Source organism: Chiroxiphia lanceolata, chromosome 2, assembly GCF_009829145.1.
Source record: "Chiroxiphia lanceolata isolate bChiLan1 chromosome 2, bChiLan1.pri, whole genome shotgun sequence".
Taxonomy (NCBI): domain Eukaryota; kingdom Metazoa; phylum Chordata; class Aves; order Passeriformes; family Pipridae; genus Chiroxiphia; species Chiroxiphia lanceolata.
The window spans coordinates 75,600,630-75,618,492 of NC_045638.1; the positions used below are offsets into that span (position 1 = coordinate 75,600,630).

Here is a 17,863-nt window from a genome sequence, read left to right on the forward strand (position 1 = left end):
ACTGGCTTAGGTGCTTGCAGCAGTAATTGGACTTGCCTCCCGATTTTATAGAGCTGGGTGCTGTGCCAGGGGAAGCCTATGATGCTGCTTGCTTTCCACTTGCTGCAAACCCCTCGAGGGACTTGGACAGTGGTGGAAGGAGGGGAAGGAAGAGAAACAGGGACACAACCAAGGGGATGGGAGGAGCTGTGAGAGCACCGGGACGAGGTCTGCACCACATCTAGGGATGGGCGCCCGGAGCTGGCCTGACGCCCGGCCTGTGCCAAGGCCCAGAGGTGCAAAAATCAGCTGACATAGTGGTTTCTCAGTCATGCTTTAAAAATTCAGAAGGCTTTTTTATACGCTGTTTTGCCTCAGTGATGAATGCCCATCTGTCTGTAAATAAGGGCAGATACCAAGAATGTATCATTTCAAGGTTTTACACTTCAGCTGAAAGACTTTACAAATGCAACAAAGAGGAAATAGTGAAATTCATGACATGTTAACATACACAGTGCATATAAACCTCTACTCTAACCATCCACTCCTCTTTCCCAAGGATATTAGGGGTAGACTGCTGGGTTTTCTGAAATCAGACACACAGGAGGTATCTCCTGGTGGTCAGAGATATCTATGACTTTTTAGCTGGTCAGCCAGAGTAAGAAGGAAAAGCTGAATCAGATCCACAAAACCCCTCTGAGGAAGCAGAATTACTCACACTGCATCCCTGCCTTTAATATTTCATCTTTCCTTTACTTACATGATTTCATTGATTTCCAGAAATGAGGGTGCAAGCAGAGGGCAGTTGCCCACATCAATCTCAACAAAGAGATCACTGAAGCACTATCACATGGACATGCTGAGCCTAAATAACCTGTCTAGGGTGGCTACATAACATGAAACCAAATTCATTGTTTACTGCTGTTTCAGTACTATGTGGCAAGAGCCACTGCCACCAAGTTATGGAAGCAGCACATCACTTTCTGCCTCCAGGAGGAGAACCAGTCTGGGTTCTCCAGATGAAAAGTAACCTTGTTAAAGCTGAAACAATTCCCACTCCAATTCACCACAGAGATGTAAAAACTCTTCTCGCAGAAGAAAAATTGGAGTTATGAAAAGCTGCACATGAGATGGCAGGATGTCTTTTTTCTGCTTTTTTTTGTGATCAACGTGGGAGAAAATGCATGTAGAGTCTGTAACAGCTGGAAAGGTTGGAGATAAAACTTTCCCTCACAAAGTGTAGAAAGACAGGGTTAGAAAGAACCTCCTGGGTGACCAGGAGTAGTCCTTGCTGTCGAAGACACCATACTTAATGGGGATATATGAACACGACAGCTGCATCAAACCACCACCATTCAGGCACTTACACCTTCTGCTCCTGCCTGGCCGTGATCCTCCACAACCTCCTCCTCTTAGGATCAGTACGATCAGGATGCTTTCTCTCCTTCTCCAGCTCAGATTTATTTATAGCCTACTTGCACCCATTTGTTCTTGAGCCAGCGCCGTCCATTAGTGCAATTAGTGGTTCCTCCTTGTTGTTCATGGCTTTCTGGAGCACGACGGCATCCCCTGTGCTGCCATGGGACACCCACACGCACATCCGCACCAACCCGCTGCCTGCCCTCAGGTGGGGACCTTCCCGCGGGAGGACTCTGCGGAGATCGATGTCTCGTGGTGAACTGCGGGGAGGGGACGATAGCTCTGGGACAGCGCAACACCCTCCCTACCCCGGGACCCTTCAACGGCTCCCCAGTGCCCTGACCCTGCACCACCCCATTCCCGGGATCCCGTAGCTCTCCCGGACACCCTCGCGCCTCCCGCCTCAGCAGTGAGCGCGCGCAGGCGCGGCATTAGCGCGCGCCCACGACCCCAGCGCCGTCTGCTCGCGCCCCCCAGCCCACCGGTCGCGCATGCGTACTACCCCCCCCCACCCGCCGCCTCCAGGCCCCGCCTTGTGCAGAGCGGGGCCCGAGACGGGGGGCGTGGCCTTTAAGGGCGTGTCACAAGGGGCGTGTCCAACAGGGGGCGTGTCCCACTAGCGGGGGCGTGTCCCGCCGCGGCGCGCCCTGTCCATGGTGCGGGTGTCCCCGCGGCGGGAGCGCGGCGGCGCCGGGCTGCATGGACGTGATGTCCCCGCAACAGGAGCACCTCGGCCCGGGCCGCTCGTCCTCGGTGAGCGGCGAGGGCAGGGGCTTCGCTGCCGCCGCCGACAGCAAGAAGGTGAGGCCGTCCCTGGAGACCACACGGGAAAGAGCTGCCCGGCCCTCACCACGGCCCGCGAGCCCCCCGCGGGGGGCACCGCGGCCCCATCGGGCGCTCCATCGCCGCACCATCGCCCCTGGGTCCTGCACGCCGCCGGCGGGACCGGGACTGCCGGGGGAGCAGCCGGGGAAGCGGGGGCTGTCGGCGGGAAGGGCTTGTGCACGGGTGCCCCGGGGAATTGGAGGTGCGGCGCTGCCCAGTGGGGCTCGCGGGCTCTCCCGGGTCGATAACCTCCAGGACCTCAGTGGGGTTGCTGCATGCATATCCCGGCGGCAAGGGGAGGCTGGTGCCTGGATGTCCGGGGTAGGTGAGGAGCGCCGCTTCACAGCTGTCCCGGGGAGCTCGGGAAGGGTTTACTGGATGGTGTTCGGTGGAGCCAGGGGTCTTTGCTGCATGAATTTCCCAGTGATCGGGCGCGGGGGATGTTGCTGCATAGATGTGCTGGGGCGACAAGAGTGTTTGCTGCATGGATGTCCTGGGGAGACCTAAAGGGAGCTTTGCTTTGTGGATGTCTGGAGGTTTTGCTGGGGAAACGTTTGCAGAATGGTTATCCAGGGGATCTAAGAGGTATCTGCTGCGTGTGTGCCTGGGGAGAGCGAGGGGAGGGTTTGCTAGAGATGAGGATGTTTGCTGGCTGCTCTCACACGTGCTTTGTGCAAGAGACATATAGGAGGCTTCCTGAAGAAGCGCCTTGCGCTAAATATATCACAATTGATGGCAGAAGAGCTTCATCCCATCTTCAAAACTGCTTGTAAAATCTGTTTGATGTCTCAAATTGCTTTTCAGCATCTGACACGATCGAATGCAGAATGCTCCCTTCTGCGTACAGCCAAGCACTTGTTTCTGCCTTATACTTAAATGAAATGAGCAAGCTGTAATAACCACATTCTTCTCACTGTATAAAACATGAATTCTTTTTTCTCCTTGGTTTAGCAAGTGCTGTAGTGTTTTTCTATCCAAAGAAGAGCTGATGCTTTCCCGCCTTACCAATTTTGCCTCACAATGGCATTTAAATCTATGCACTGCCTTGTCTTTAGAGGTGCACTTCAGAGCCAAATAGGCTGGCAGGATTAGAATGACTGGCCAGGCTACGGTGTCCTTTACTAAATCTGTCCACCTGGTGAATTTAGGATGCATGGTATTAGAGGCTGAGATTGTGTTCAATCCTGTGGCTAAGCAGTCATTGGGACTTTGCTGGCTATGGCACAGTGGTGCAGAAAGGAATCCTGATCCCTCTCCTGCTGATGTGTCTCTTAGGACTGGGAAGTGATGCTCTATTTCCATGGGTTGTGTCCATGTGTGCTGTGTCCCACCAAGCCACATAGCTCTACAGCCTGACTGCAGCCCTGGGGACCTCTTCTTATGACAGCTGCTGTCAGTGGTGAGATGGTTGCCTGGAGAGAGTTTGGCCAAGACTTCTACTACACCGCAGTTAATACCTGATTGGTTTCTGAAGTGGGTGTGTGATACACCTACACAGAGTGGTGGAGTACTTTCTGCTGCCCAGCTGGGCAAAATGATGCAGTAGATACTCACCCTCTCCGAGTACTGTGGTCTAATTTGAGATGGCTAAATGTGTGGCTTTGATTTTTATCAACCATTTCTTTCATTTTTGCTGAAGACAGAGTACCATGTACCTTCCAACCTGGCACAGCCCTGATGCCAGGCACCCACCTGAAATGAGAAGTTATGTTCAAGTACTGTGAAGATGAACACTTTTTTCTTACAAGTTCTACTTCATAATTCAACAGTCTGAGGACAAATATTAATGCTATCACTTGTGTTTCCCATTCCTGCTCCAAAGAGCCCACAGTCAAAGGAATGCAGACCTTGTTTTTGCCAGTGCTGACAAGAGAGCGGGGATATTACTTTTTACGGATCTTGGCAGCCCTTTTGGAATTCCTCAGCTTGGAGGCACATGCAACAGGGGTACAGATGGAGATCCTCCTGTGGAGAAGCAGCTTGAGACCCTGGCTGGGCCGTGCAGCATATGGCAGCTTTGCACATCATTCACAACCGACACAGGCAGCCACCAACATCCAGCCAACTGCTCAGCTGCTTGTCCACGGCTGTGGTGTTCCCTTGAGACTACTAGCACACCACCTCTTTGTGCCTCTCTGTGGAAGAAGATTCCTACCTTTATGCATGTACAGCAGTGGGCTATTCCTAATTTTACCTGAAGCTGGATCTCAGTGACAGTTCAAATATTTCTTTTACTACTTGGGTCCCATGGACTCTATATATCCCTCTGTTTTGTCTTCCACTCAGTGCCAAAGCATCAAGTTTTTTTACAATACAGAAAGTCTTTCTTGCTACCAGGGAGCTTACATTGTTTGTATTGGTTGCATACAAATGGAAGTTAAATGGAAGAACGTGATGGCAAGAAATCAGTTTTGATACTTGTGACACAGCAATTTGTTTGCAAATATGTATTTAACATCAATTATTTTACTTTCTGGCAAAAAAATATCTGCAAATATGTGACACTAAGCGACCACTGAACCTTTCTGCCTTTTTATTCTCCTGACTATACCTTTCTCAAATTAGCTGAGATTTGCTACATTGTTCTGTGGTATTTGAACTCCTACTTCATCTGCTGCTTGGCTGTCAAAATGAAGCTGAAAGATCATATGCTTGATCACACCATAGAACCAGAAGAGAGATAGAAAATGTCTAGGGTTTTTTTCATGTATTTTGTATGACTATTTAAACTAATTTCCTGGAACCATTTCTTTTCCTTTTCTTGGCATGTGAAATGGTTTGCACTGCTAACCTACCTCACAGGCAGTGGGAGGTTCTCTCTATTAAATGCTTACAATGCACTCAAGGCACCCTGCTAAAAGGTGACATTGAAGTGCAGTGTTTTAGTTAATGCTTTTGGAAAATTCTGGACTAGATTCCCTCCTTTACTGAACTTACTGGAGTCACTGGACTATGTGTGGTTGACCTGCAGAGAAGTTTTGTATTGACTGTTTACCTTAGTAACCATCATCATCATCATCATGGCTGGGCTTCGCAAACAAAGATTTAGGAAGGCTCTATCCACATTTGTTACAAGCACACTGGTGGCTAATAAGGCCAATACGAGATAGACATGTCCAATTGCAAAAGGCACAGCAGAAAGACTCCTTAGGTGGTATATTCAGCAAGACACGGTTCTTTCTGCATTGTCTTTTCTCCTCCAGAGTGATCCTGTGTGCGTTCTCAAAGGAAACAGCAGCGTTATAGACGGTGTGTCTCAGGCCTTCCAATTGGAGGGATGATGTTGATCAATATGGCCAAGGCTGAGATGTTGTTTCAGGGAGTCCTTGTATCTTTTCTTCGGGGCTCCTCTCTTGCGGTAGCCAGTGGCAAGTTCACCATAGAGCAAGATCTTAGGGAGGCGGTGGTCCTTCATTCCTTCATTGAGACGTGTCCTGCCCAACGCAGCTGTGTTCTCAGCACCTTAGTAACCAATACCAGTAAATTGATGCAACTCTGAAGTGGACTGAAGTGACATGAGTAAGAGTGATTATACAGATAGAGCTTATTTCTACAAATTTATCAAAACAAACTATATAGCAGAAATGTCTTTTATATTGAGGTAACCATGTCAGCAGTAGCAGCTGTGGTCATTTAACCGTATTTATAAGTTCCTGGTGTTTCGCTTCTCTCTTCTTAGAAGGGCTAGATTCCAACCAACCCTGAATATTTTACACAAAACAGTATCTGGCAACAGAAGGAGTCACTCTTAGAATTTTTGCTGCCTCCTTGAAGTTTTCAAGTAACTGCTTAAAATGTTTTGGGGGTCAGCAATTTTTAATATTTACTCCTACAATGTGTGCAAAAAATAACCATTTTGCACACTTAGCAAATTAGTATTTATGGTTTGAGACTTGAAATAAGGTATTCCATCACTATAAAAATATGTTTCTTTGTGATTCTGATCACAAATATAGCAACAGTTTACTGGCAGGGAAAGGAGAGTTATAGTGTCCCCCAACAGTGTACTAAATGGATAAAATTCAGGCAAATTATTGGCATTGGAAGGGTAATGCTAGTCATACATAATCTTCATCCCTTTACTTGTCTCACTGTGCAAAAAAAGTATGTATTTACCATTGCATTTGATGATACCTTGATCTCATGTTAGCTCATCTCATGCCCCTATGTGTATGTTTTTTAACATAAAGCTTCGTAAGCAGAGATTTCTTCTTCCTGCAATACTCTATCCTGTTTACTATGATCCTGGCTAAGGATCTGGTGGGTTGCTTCCAAAATCACACCTGGTAGTGTTGGAAATCTCAGATGTCCAGGGCCACTTCTGACACTCTTTAGTGAAGTGATGGACAATTCCTGTCATCCCGCAGATATATCCTGCAGCAATTTTATCTCTGATAAGGACCAAAAGGGACGTAATTTAATGAAATCATCCACCTAATTGGTCCTTAGGTTAAAATCCCCTTGGCGACCTGTGCTGGATTATGGTAACTTACTGTTGTGATATGCCTCCTGATACTACTTTAATTATGAGCACTCCTTCTCCTGTCTGTCCATGAGAGAAATGAAAATTATGCATAAAACAATGTGTTCTAATTCTTGATTTTCTCATTCTTGGGGTTTTTTTGTCCCTCATGGTGGCAGTAGGAAAGAGAGGCGCTCAAGAACTGCAGATGTCAAATTATTGCCGGTGTTCTTAATTTTGCTTGAATCTCCTCTCTCTGTTGTCTGTAAACTGCTCCTGAGAAAGCCTTACTGTACAGAAACAGGGGCAGAATTGTGTCCATGTGTTAACCTTTCTGCTTTTTGTCAGGCTTGAAAGGAAACTTTGGGCTTCATCAAAAATTACCATGGAGTCAGTGGTCTGAGCGCTATGAACCCGGTGAGCTGACTGTAGGACCCACAAGCAAAATATTCAATGCTTCCCTCGTCTACATTTTTACTGGTGTTCGACATCTCCATCTTGTGATGTAGATGGATGAGATCTTTTGAAGACATCCATATCAGTGCTTCCAAACATGTGCATCCTTTGGGAAGTAGTTGTAGAACATATCTTGCTCTTAGTTTCTTTTATCCATTTTTCTTTCTGCTCTGAAATGGCCTTCCATCTTCATCTTTGCTTTGCTCTCTAGCAGCTGCTGTTCCACAACGATGTGCTTTTGCTTCCACTGTGTTGATAGCTCTTTCCTCTTGTGACCCTGCAAATTTTTCCTCCATCATCCATCCAAAAATGGCTTTCTTTTTAGGAAAGTCCTTGTATAGTAAAACTATTCTGCCAGCATAAACAAAGGCACATAGTTTTGTCACCTGCTCTGCCTTTATGGTAAATGGTCTCTCTGTGGGACCTACATCCCAGCTGCCTGAGCCAGCAGTTCAAATGCAGTCATCTTCTCACCCTGCTTATGAGGGCCTGAGAATGTTATAGGTCAGTATAGGTCTATTTCTTGCTTTACCAAACTATATGACACTCTTATTATTTTTGGTACTTTTAGACGACCCTGCTCTGTGAGTCTAACAAATACTGGATTATAGTATGTAGGAAAAAATTATATATTGCCTCTCATAAGTGGCCCCGTGATACAGGGGAAAGAGTGATGCCCAGTTGTCCTGGAATAAGTGCTGAGGGTTGTTTTGATTTTTTTGATTGTGAGGCTGTTAGCTGAACTTTGCCTCACAGTTTTTGGTAAGGATTTGTGTTCTGTGCTTTGGTTCATGTCTAGCTAAACCAGAAATGTGTGCCACAGATGGTTTGTTGCTCAGACAACAGGACCAGAGTTTGCATGGATGAAATTGCTCAGTTATTAACTTAGATTCTTTTTTTAAAGAGTAGGCTTTGTTAAAATCAGACTTCCTTTCATTAGAAAAATAAATCAGTGAAAGGGAGAGCTTAGTCATTTGAGCCTCAGCTCAAGGCATTGGCACATCTGAGGGTTGTCCCTGTCAACCAGTTAAATGACCCAGGAGATGTCTCAGCCTTGACCCACTTCTGGAGTGAGCCTGTAAATCAGGGGCCTGAAATCCTTTAGTGTCTGACGAGGCTTTAACAAGGTTATCTGCACGTTGCTGAGGAGGCATTTCTGCAGTGTTTACCTGTCAGTCAGAAACTAAATAATTTTTTCGACTGTTTTGTATGAGTCTCTTAAATAGATATCAGGTAACATCATTTTCTCATCGTAAGCTCAAAACAATACAAGCACACAATTGTTCCCTGTGTTACTGAGCTCACAAATTTGCTCATTCCCTGTCCTTTGCTCAGGCAGCTAGAATAGGATTGAGATGATTAACTCAATTTTCTTGGTCACCTTAGTTTTCTTTTACAGTCAGTGAAGGAAAAGTTCTCGGATAAGATGAACTGTGCCCTAAATGTGTCCTTTTCTCTCTCTTGTCTCAAAAAGGAGCACAGGGCAAATAGCTCAGGTGTGTGAGTCAGAGGCTGAGTGAGAGGAATCCTCCTGCACGTCTGACCATTGTGTGGGTCAGGCATCTAAACCTGCCAACGTGGGCAGTGTGCTTCTGGGGAACTACAGCACACAATCCCTGCCTTAGCCTGCCTGCTCCTATCTCCTATATGGTTGCGGTTGCTGCTGCAGGGCTTATTGCATAGATTTTAACTCCTCTAAATACTTGAAAATATTACGTACACTATATATGTGTTACTTCTGTTATTTGCCCTCACAAAATAAACAGCAAGTACCATTAATTTTTTTTAATCCGTTCTTTAATTCACGCTCTGCAATTCTCTTTATAAGCGTGATATAGTTAAGTGATACATGTAACGTGCAAGACAGTTCCAGTTCTTTTGATCTCCTCGTGAAGATGCTGCTCTATGTTACCATTTTCACAGAATGGAAATCAATATCATAACTTGGTAATATATTATTTTATGTAAATTCCATATAGTACCATTATCCACTGCGAGGCAGAATACTGGCAGTCAGGAATAGATTTTTCCTCCATCTGATGACTTGTGAGATACTTATGCAAGTTTTGCTGTAATCCCTAGAGTGTTCTGATTCTTGAGGAGGGATAGCATATTTTCAGTGATGGTTTGCAAGCTTATTGTCCTCAGCATGGTGGGCTGATCTGCTCATCACAGTTTATGAAACAGTGTTTCAGAGTGTAGGTGTGATCAATATCTGGTGTAAATTCATTCTTTTGAAATCTATAGGCCTGTGTCTGTTTATACCAGAAAGTGGCCAAATACTACTGCCAGTCCAACAACAAATAATGCAAAACTTTTTTGTTTCTGTTAAAAAGCAGTCAAGACAACCACCACCAGAAATGCAGAAAATATGAAGTTAAACCTGAATCAGAGGGGAGAGGGCAAGAACTCAAGCTTTTGAATGTGAGGAAGACAAAAATAACTCTAGTTTGTCCTGTCTGATACAAGATTATCATCTTTGTGTTTAGCACACTGTAAACATTCATTATAGATACTGATTTTATGATACATTTCACATGAATGTGACTAAGCCACCAAGTATGAGGATTTCTCTTGGTGTTGACCTTTCTAATATTTACATGAAAAAATGGGAGGTAATGATGTGGGATATATGTTGGGAAATGCTTCTGTGTCCCATACTTAGATAATTGGTCATTGCATCTCCTTTTGTTCCCAAACATCTGCTCCTACTACAGATGTTCAGGATGTATCTCCTCCACATTGCCATCCTTGCATGTAAAGGCAGTGAAATTGAGGAGAGCAGGCATCTCAGTTCAACTTAACCAAATATGAATTTATCCTCTTCCTTCTCAAAGTAAATGAATTTAAGTTGTCATGATAGTCACTTATTTTCTCTTCCCAAACTCTGTACATAGGAAAATAAAAACAAATCCCCCCTTTCTGTCTGTAGTCAATGTCTCTGTGTAATGTTTTTATTTGCATACAGCTGACCTGACTCGCTTCAGTTTTGCAGTGATCCTTTTATGTTTTGAGGCTTTTTTTTTTTTTCTCCTAAGATTTGCTTAATAGCTGTACTAAGATTTTGTCAAGCGAGGCTGTGGAATCTCATCCTTGGAGGTAATACAGACCTGGACTAGTGGTGGCCCAGAGCAGCCTGCTCAAATGGGTCTTGCTCTCAGCAAGTTCAGAGAGGCTGGATCACAGACTGCCTGGAATGTCTTCCAACAGATTTATCTCTGCCAGTTATTTGAGCTCTTATTAAACATACTGTAGTTCTAGACTTCACCTTCGTCTTCAGACATTTAAGTCAAGACTAGAATCTTACTGCCACAGGCACTATTCAGTACTGCTAACCCAAGCATGAAAAGAATTGCCATAATTGCCATAGATTTTAAAATACTGCTTTCTTTTCGGACCTGAGAAGTCAAAGGAATTAAGATCTCTTTGAAAGTATACAAACTTTCACTGCATTTGCAGGACCTGAGATGTTCCAGTTTTTATCCCCCCAAAAGCCACGTGCCCAATAATGAGTAAATTACAATAGATTTCTGGGAGTCAATGCTTTATATAAACTCTTAAAATCTGCTGGTTGTGTGAAATGTGTGGCTGATCTTCTGTAGGATGTTAGACTGCATTGTTAAACAGATTTCTTTTTGCCTTCATATTTGCAGCTATGCTACTTTTAAAACTGCTAACAGCTTTTCAGATTTGCTAGCAGTAACTCAAACTGATTTCATTCACTAGAAAAAATTAGCATATTTATTCATGTGTTTATTTCAAATCTATCAAAAATGGGCATCTCTTTTGTTAGTAATCTGCTGTTACCCAGTTATAGTTTGATCTGAGACAGCTAAATATTCCCAGACTTAATTTATCAGTCTTGAGAAGGTTAATTTTTGATCAAATAGGGAGAAGGGGATAATTTTTAAAGGTGAATTGAAATTACATGGTTGAATTTATAACAATTGCTGCACAATAGCTATAACTGAGTATCTGACAAAACAAAGAAGCGTGCTTTACATAAATAAAGGAAGAACCAAAAAAAATGACACAATAACAGATACATTGCAGTGAATAAAAGAAATGTCCTTGTCAAAAGCAAGTAAAATAGTACTGTAGAGTTCAATTTCTCCAAGGGGAGCACGCTGTGCACCTGCCCAAACAAAATGTGTGCCACATCCAGCACATACATTGGCAGAAGAATCAGTTGTTCTGACTGTTCTGACATATTTTTCCTGATAGTCAGTGGTTATTTTTAGGATGAAGGAAGAAAGTCATGCTTTGCGATTAGCTGAGAACAGAGACTTGATGACTGTTAAAGGTTCACCTGGTTGGCGGGTGGTGGCCAGGGTAGTGTAAGGGACCACTGCAGCATCGGATACTGCCCTCTTGGCATCTCAGGAGGAGTTTGACCCCCGTTCTTTTGTTCACCAGTTTATTCTGAAAAGTATTTAAGTTAAATAAGGTAACAATCACCCTTCTGGTGGAGGGTCAGTGAGAGGAGAGGTCAGGCACCTCGGCAGCAGGCTGCACAACCCGTTGAAGAGAGCAGCTCCAGGGTCAGGGCCAGGACTACTCAGTCCTGCTTCTGGCTGCAGGAGGGAGAGTGAATATGATGTGGTGAATACATTTGTGTTCAGAGAAATGTGTGGGTTTGTCTCCTGTGGGTGCTTTTGAAATTTTTTACCTCTGGGGAAAGCAGTATTGTTTGTTTGCTCAGTATTTTTATTGTAGTGTTCAACTTCACTGAACAGAAATCCATGCTCCCTTGTTAGCTACTGATATTTGCATCTCTTCCTTGTGCTTTGTCTTTTTTTTTCATGCTGCGTTCTCTGTCTTTGAGTGTCTCCTTTTTCTCAGTCTCTTCCTAGTTCTGTGCTAACAACTGTCCTGCCTCTCACTATCCTATTTTTCCCATACATAATCAGGAATGAAAAACCTGTCAGGATTGGCTACTGATAGGCAAGATATAATGTTCCAGCTAGATTAGCAGAGAAGGAAAATGCACTCATCTCTGAAGATTTGGGGAAAAAAAAGGTAGCCCAATATAGCACATAAGGTTAGGTGGATAGATTCCAAACCTTAATTTATGGTAGATGTCAGATCTGACAGAGAGATGTATGAAGCACTTGAAATTTAAGCCACTCTCTGGAAAATTGATAAATTTAAAGTATAATAAATTATTAAGGGACAAAAAGTGGTTGAGGACCATCTTTAGGTATTTATTTCATGTGTGCAGTGTACCACAGGTATCTGTGTATAGACACTAATAATCAGCTTTTCTTTATCACCGGCTTTCTGGTCATGCTCCTGTTTTTCTCAAAGGTGATATTTTACAACCATTTTCCCCCTCTAGGGTTTCTGATGGCAGTAACTCAGCCTTTTTCCCATAGTCTGAAATGGAAGTCTGGCTGCAAACAATCTGTATGCATGCAGTTACTGTTCCAAATCTCACCTGTGGTTTCATTTTGTTTCTTTTTCCAATCAGAAAATGAAGAGTTTGGCTCAGAGACGCCAGTCTGCACCATCTTTGATCTTTGTCAAAGCACTTAGCAGATCTAGATCGGCCTCAAGGTGAGTCAGTGAGTTTTGCTTGCTGTACTGTTTTGTACTTTCTCAGCCCCATTCTCAAAACTTTAAATGTTTTTGAGTTATTGTCCACACCAGGCTGTTGAACACAATTCATGCTGCTTGGTAGCTACACAACTATAAAGCCTGCTGAAAGATGTGACAGAACTCTCATGGGTTTCCCCAGTGCTGCCACACTAAGCTGTTTGTACCCAACTGGGCAAAGCTGCTCTGCAATTTGCAACTGGGCATGTGACATTTGGGCTGTTCAGTTGTAAATAGTTTGTGACTGGCTGTGAGTGCCTCCTGGGGAGGTGGCATGGGCAGAAGAAGATGTTCCCTGCTTTTTGCCTTGTATGCTTATGCAGTGCCAGGCATAACTCAGAATTGTTTATTGTGGAACTGTGCAATTTAATTTGAGCTAAGTTTCTTCTGTCATTACCTGCTGAATGGTACAGGCTCTCCAGGGATCTGGAAGCACCTGCTGACTCAGGACAATACTGTGGACCAGGATCTGGTGATCAAGCCTTCTCCTGTCCAGTATTAGCACTTGTGGGGCTGAGTATGTGGATGTTAAGCATTCAGCATTTTTTGTCCTTGTCCTCTGCCAGAATCAGCCATTCCTCCTCCCTCCGCCAATGTAAAGCTGCCATAGAAATGGGAATTTCTATGGAGCTAGTCCCCTGTCCAGCCCCAGCCTTGACCTGCCATTTGAACCACTCTGCATACATAACTTTTGTCTCCCTGTACTACAGTTCATTAGACTTTAAACTTACAAAATGTAAGTGTTTATCGAGAAGTGAACCATCTGGCAGGCTGTTAATGCTTCCAGCTGTGTATTGCTCTTTATGAAGAAATGTTATTGAGGGAAATTAGAGTATGGCTTTGTAAGGAATATTTTTTCCTACTCTATGGTGTGTTAAGTAGTCAGTGTATAAGAAGTCAGAGCTTTGGAAAGTTGTTTGTGTTTGATCTAACTAGTACCTGGTTTGATATCATGTAGAACTCCACAGTATTTCAGAAACCTGTGAAAATACTCTGTGAAAAAAAAAAGAGAGTTGCAAAATAGGAGAGGCAGATTTCATTTTCCTGCTGGGGTTCAGACATTAACATTTTTCTTTAGTTCTGATTTTTAATTTGTTTCATTGCCTGCTCCATAAGTATCAGAAATTGGAGATAGCTGGAGAGGCACCGAGTGTTTTCACCTAAGAATTTTACGCTTTCTGAAGTGTAAATATGTCTTGCTTGTATAGCCCAGATCAGAATTATTTCTGGTTTGTGAAAGGACTTTTTTTTTAAGGCCAGTTGGCGGAAACTTTGTGGTGAAGAGGACTGAAGAGGGGAACATGTTGCCTTGTTCTGCAGTAAGAGCAATGATTTGCCTACCTGACCGACCCTGCTGCTTTAATAACTGATGGATGCTGCCTCAATCATGTCTGTCCTCTGTCTGTGGCATGCAACAATTTAGCTGCTCCTGTTGATTTGAACTGAAGTCTGTGGCCTTTGTGAGAGGTATTGGGTGAAGTCTGAGGGCCCTGAAGTCAGAGCAGGTGGTTTTGTAGCTTCAGAGTCTTTCAGTTAGAGGGTGACACTTTGGATGGTGTTTATTATTGTTCACAGGAGCAGCAATTCTCGCCTGTGCCTGACTTCCCTGTTTGGCTGTACAAAGCACATGCCTCTTCATCACTGAACTGATGGATGAGTTTGGTCTTTCCACTCAGTTTGTTGTGTAAATGCTTAACTCTTGTGAAGTGCTTTCTCTGAAGGAGAGCTGAAGAGCAACAAAATGACTTCTCATGTTTTCTAATCTCCTCCAAATGTTTTACCTCAGACCTGTCTCAGCTCTTAGTTCTCCTTCTTGTAGACACAGCCAGTCTGCAAAATCCATTATTCTTCTCTGGCAGTGAACCTTAATACTGGGACTCCATAACACTTACTTGTTAATGGTTGATTAATGACTTGTAGATAATAAAGCTCCTATCTGAAGTTAACAAGCATCTGTGAGGGATTTATTTGAATGCTCTCACCTCAGCAGCTGGCTCACCTCAATATTTGTTGAAATTAATGAACAAGTGCAAAGTTGAAAAGGGCAGGAAATACTTAGAAGCCAAGTTGGTTTGTATTTTTATACCACTTTATATGTCAGGTGTCCCTGGTTTATATACAGAGCATTTTCATAAAATGCATTGGCATCTGCTTTGGACAGACTTACTTTGGGGCATTTTAAAGTTTATTAATGCTATTTATTCAAAGAAACCATTGTGACATCTGGAGATGTCTATTTAGCATTCAGAGGATTAAGGATTTTTAGTGGTGATGTTGTTGTAGCTGTCATAAGGATGTGACCAAGGCAAGATGATCTAGCTGGAAATAGCAGATGCTTGTTTTGTGCCATTGTCCTCTTATCAAGTCCTGAAAGAGAAGCAGATCCGAAAGTCTTGTGTGCTTAAAAGCTTATCTTTGTTTTCTCCAGCTGTAGCGTTTGGTTTAATGAAAGTTGAGCCTTCCTTACAAATCTTACTTTGGCACATCAGCCATATAAAGATAGATCCAAGATATTTGGCCTGCAGAAGAATTATGGGATGGCTGTGTGGCACGTTGATGCACGGATGTCCAATCATGCTGTAATCCCTGCCTCACTTGACTTGTACCTGTGAGCAGCAGAGGAACATAGTAAATAGTACAGCTATTATAGTGGAATTTGGGCCCTTACACCCAAGAGGTGAAAATATGGAGACTATTCCATTGCTTCCTGTTCTTGTTTCTCTTCCTTTTTTTCTGCACAGCTTTTTTTTCATCACAAAATTGTGATGAATAGGCATGTAAGGACTGTTCCACATCATCAGATGTCCTCTTTGGAAGCACTTTGAGCAAAGTTATAGTAGAAATACACTGGAAAAGTAAGCTTTTGGTATTTTTCTGAGATACAGGAAAAGTTAATTTGATTGTTTACTCCATTAATGTGTGTGAAATCAGCAAAGGATTTGGGTTAGTTATATTTGGCCCTGGACCTGTTCTGCAGTTGTAATTTTCCTCTTAGTTTTTCTTTGTGTCCTTTAATGAAACCTGCACAACTTAATGATATAGTTCAGTGCAACACAAATGACAGGCTTGAAACAGAAATGTCTGAGGCCTGGATTTAAAGCATCAGGTATCGTCATCTCAAAGTAGTTAATACAGAATAATAAAGATTTGTTTCAAGTCAGATTTTCAGCCTTTGTTCTGCTGTCCCTCAAAACAATTTTCACTTGTGACAAAACCCAAGTTTTTGGTCTGTGTAGTCAGACTTCTGCTTCCATCTCAGATATTTCACCGGGACAGCCAAACTATGTGCTGCAGTCACTGGCAGCTTCCCCTATTCTGTTGCACACCTGACCAGATCATTGAAAGTGATATTTTTACATGCTGAAATTTATTAATATAATTTCACAATTTCTGAGTCTGCACGACCATTTAGAGATCTGTGTCTCTACACAGTAAAGGTGTTAAAATACTAAAAATGAAACAACTCTTCTTTTACACCATGAAGCATAATTATGATGTTATTTTGGTGTAAGCTGGAAGCAGAGGCTGTTCAAAAAAAACCCTGAAGTATATTTTTTAAAAGGTTTTCTGAACAAATTTCTAAAGAACCCCAAAAGGAAAGTCCTAAAATGTCATCCCTACCCAATTTTATTATGTGACTTTTATGGTTGAAAAAGTGGAAGGTAAAAACTGAGGATTTCACAAGTTTCCAAGGTGTTTTCTCCCCTTTGCTACATAGAAGTAGTGTTATGCCATTCACAGAGAGGCTGCTCTTCCTTCTCCCAGTGCACAGTAAGTGATTCTGGCATGTTATCTTCCAGGGGTCCTGTGCCAAAGGCTAAATATCCTAGATAACGAAGATCATATGTGTAATCTAGTAATACATTCCACTTGGCGCTAATCAAATACAGAGTGTTCCCAGAGTCTTGGACATTGTGTTTTCAGGGTTTTAATCAGAAGACATGTGGATGATCCAAGCTATGTGACTAGAAGAAGACAAAAATAGAGACTTTTAATAAATGTAAATTGCCAGAGGGCTTTTTTATAGGGAAGATGAGTATTTGGTGTTTCAGGCAAAACTGATTGCAGGGAGGAAGGGAATAAAAGCTCATTGCAACCAACTAGCTTGTTAAGTAGATATTTCGGTTGCGAAAATTTTGCTCATTCTTCAGTCACGTCCATGATAGTGAATAATTTTGCCTCACAGTGTGATTTCCTGAGGTGTGTTTGTTTGGTGAAGCTCAGCACCGGTGCACTATGGCATGGAGGGGTGGAGAAGGAGCACCTGCCCCTGCGCCTCACGCCGCAGCCGTTTTTACCGGCTGATACAGGACGAGGCCTTCATGAGGAAGAGGCTCCCTGCCCCGTTCCCTTGTCTGTCAATGCTGAGGTGGGTGTTGCTCTCACACAGCCCCACAGGCACCATGACAGAGTCTGTCAGAGTGAGATCAGAATCAGCGTGAATGGCACCCCCTGGGCTGAGGCCGCCCCTCTGCCAGGGTCACCACCCGTCAGGCAGAGGAGCGGCACCTTTGGCCAGGGCCACCACAGCCGGGCCAGTCGATGGTGCCACTGCTGGTGGCTCATAGGGCATGGCTTAGGGTCACCCTGCTGCAGGGCACAGCCCTGGGATGGTGTGAGACAGGTGACACCTCGTGGCTGATTTTGAGGGGCTCTGAGGGGCAAAGGCTGTCATGCCGTGTGTGTGTGTGTGTGTGTGTGCCAGTTTCCATGTGTGTCAGTCTCTGTGTGTGCCATACAGGTGTGATCAGTGAGGGTTTGCCTCCGGAGCAGCCAGCAGCAGGAAGGCATGGGCTCAGAACCAAGACTGGGAGTTAGCATGGAGAGGTACTATCCCAGCCTGCTCCCATTCCAAATGCTGATGCCACAGTTTGGGTGGGAGGGGGTTCTCTTGAAGCTGCAGAAGAGCAGGGAGGGGAGAAGCCAATGGGGCAAACGTTCACTTTACGCTGGTGCCTTCGGCAGCAGAGGCAGATTCCCACTGTTTGGGGCAGTCAAGGCCATGCCCTGCCTTGGGGCTATTCCCTGGTGTGGACCTGGTCTGCCACACCAAGGATTGTGAGAGGGTGACTGGGATAGCAAGGGATGGGCCGGTAATGCTGGGCACTCACCCACACAACTGAAATG

The 17,863-nt window shown here is 44.0% G+C and overlaps 1 protein-coding gene across 4 annotated transcripts in view; it reads left to right on the forward strand.

Moving 5' to 3' along the window:
* Positions 1 to 2,016: 2,016 nt before the first annotated feature.
* The window catches only part of ARHGAP20 (Rho GTPase activating protein 20), a 61,552-nt gene continuing 45,705 nt past the window's right edge, over positions 2,017 to 17,863 (forward strand). For 2 of the 4 annotated variants that reach the window (XM_032680028.1, XM_032680029.1), the window contains exons 1-2: positions 17,024 to 17,105; positions 17,478 to 17,563. Coding sequence is in view for 3 of the 4 variants with exons in the window: in XM_032680029.1 (XP_032535920.1) it covers positions 17,526 to 17,563 (38 nt within the window). In the remaining variant the exon portion in view is untranslated. Of the gene's footprint in view, positions 2,200 to 12,611; positions 12,698 to 16,982; positions 17,106 to 17,477; positions 17,564 to 17,863 lie in introns of those variants that run through there. The other 2 variants (XM_032680026.1, XM_032680027.1) reach the window with 2 other exon arrangements.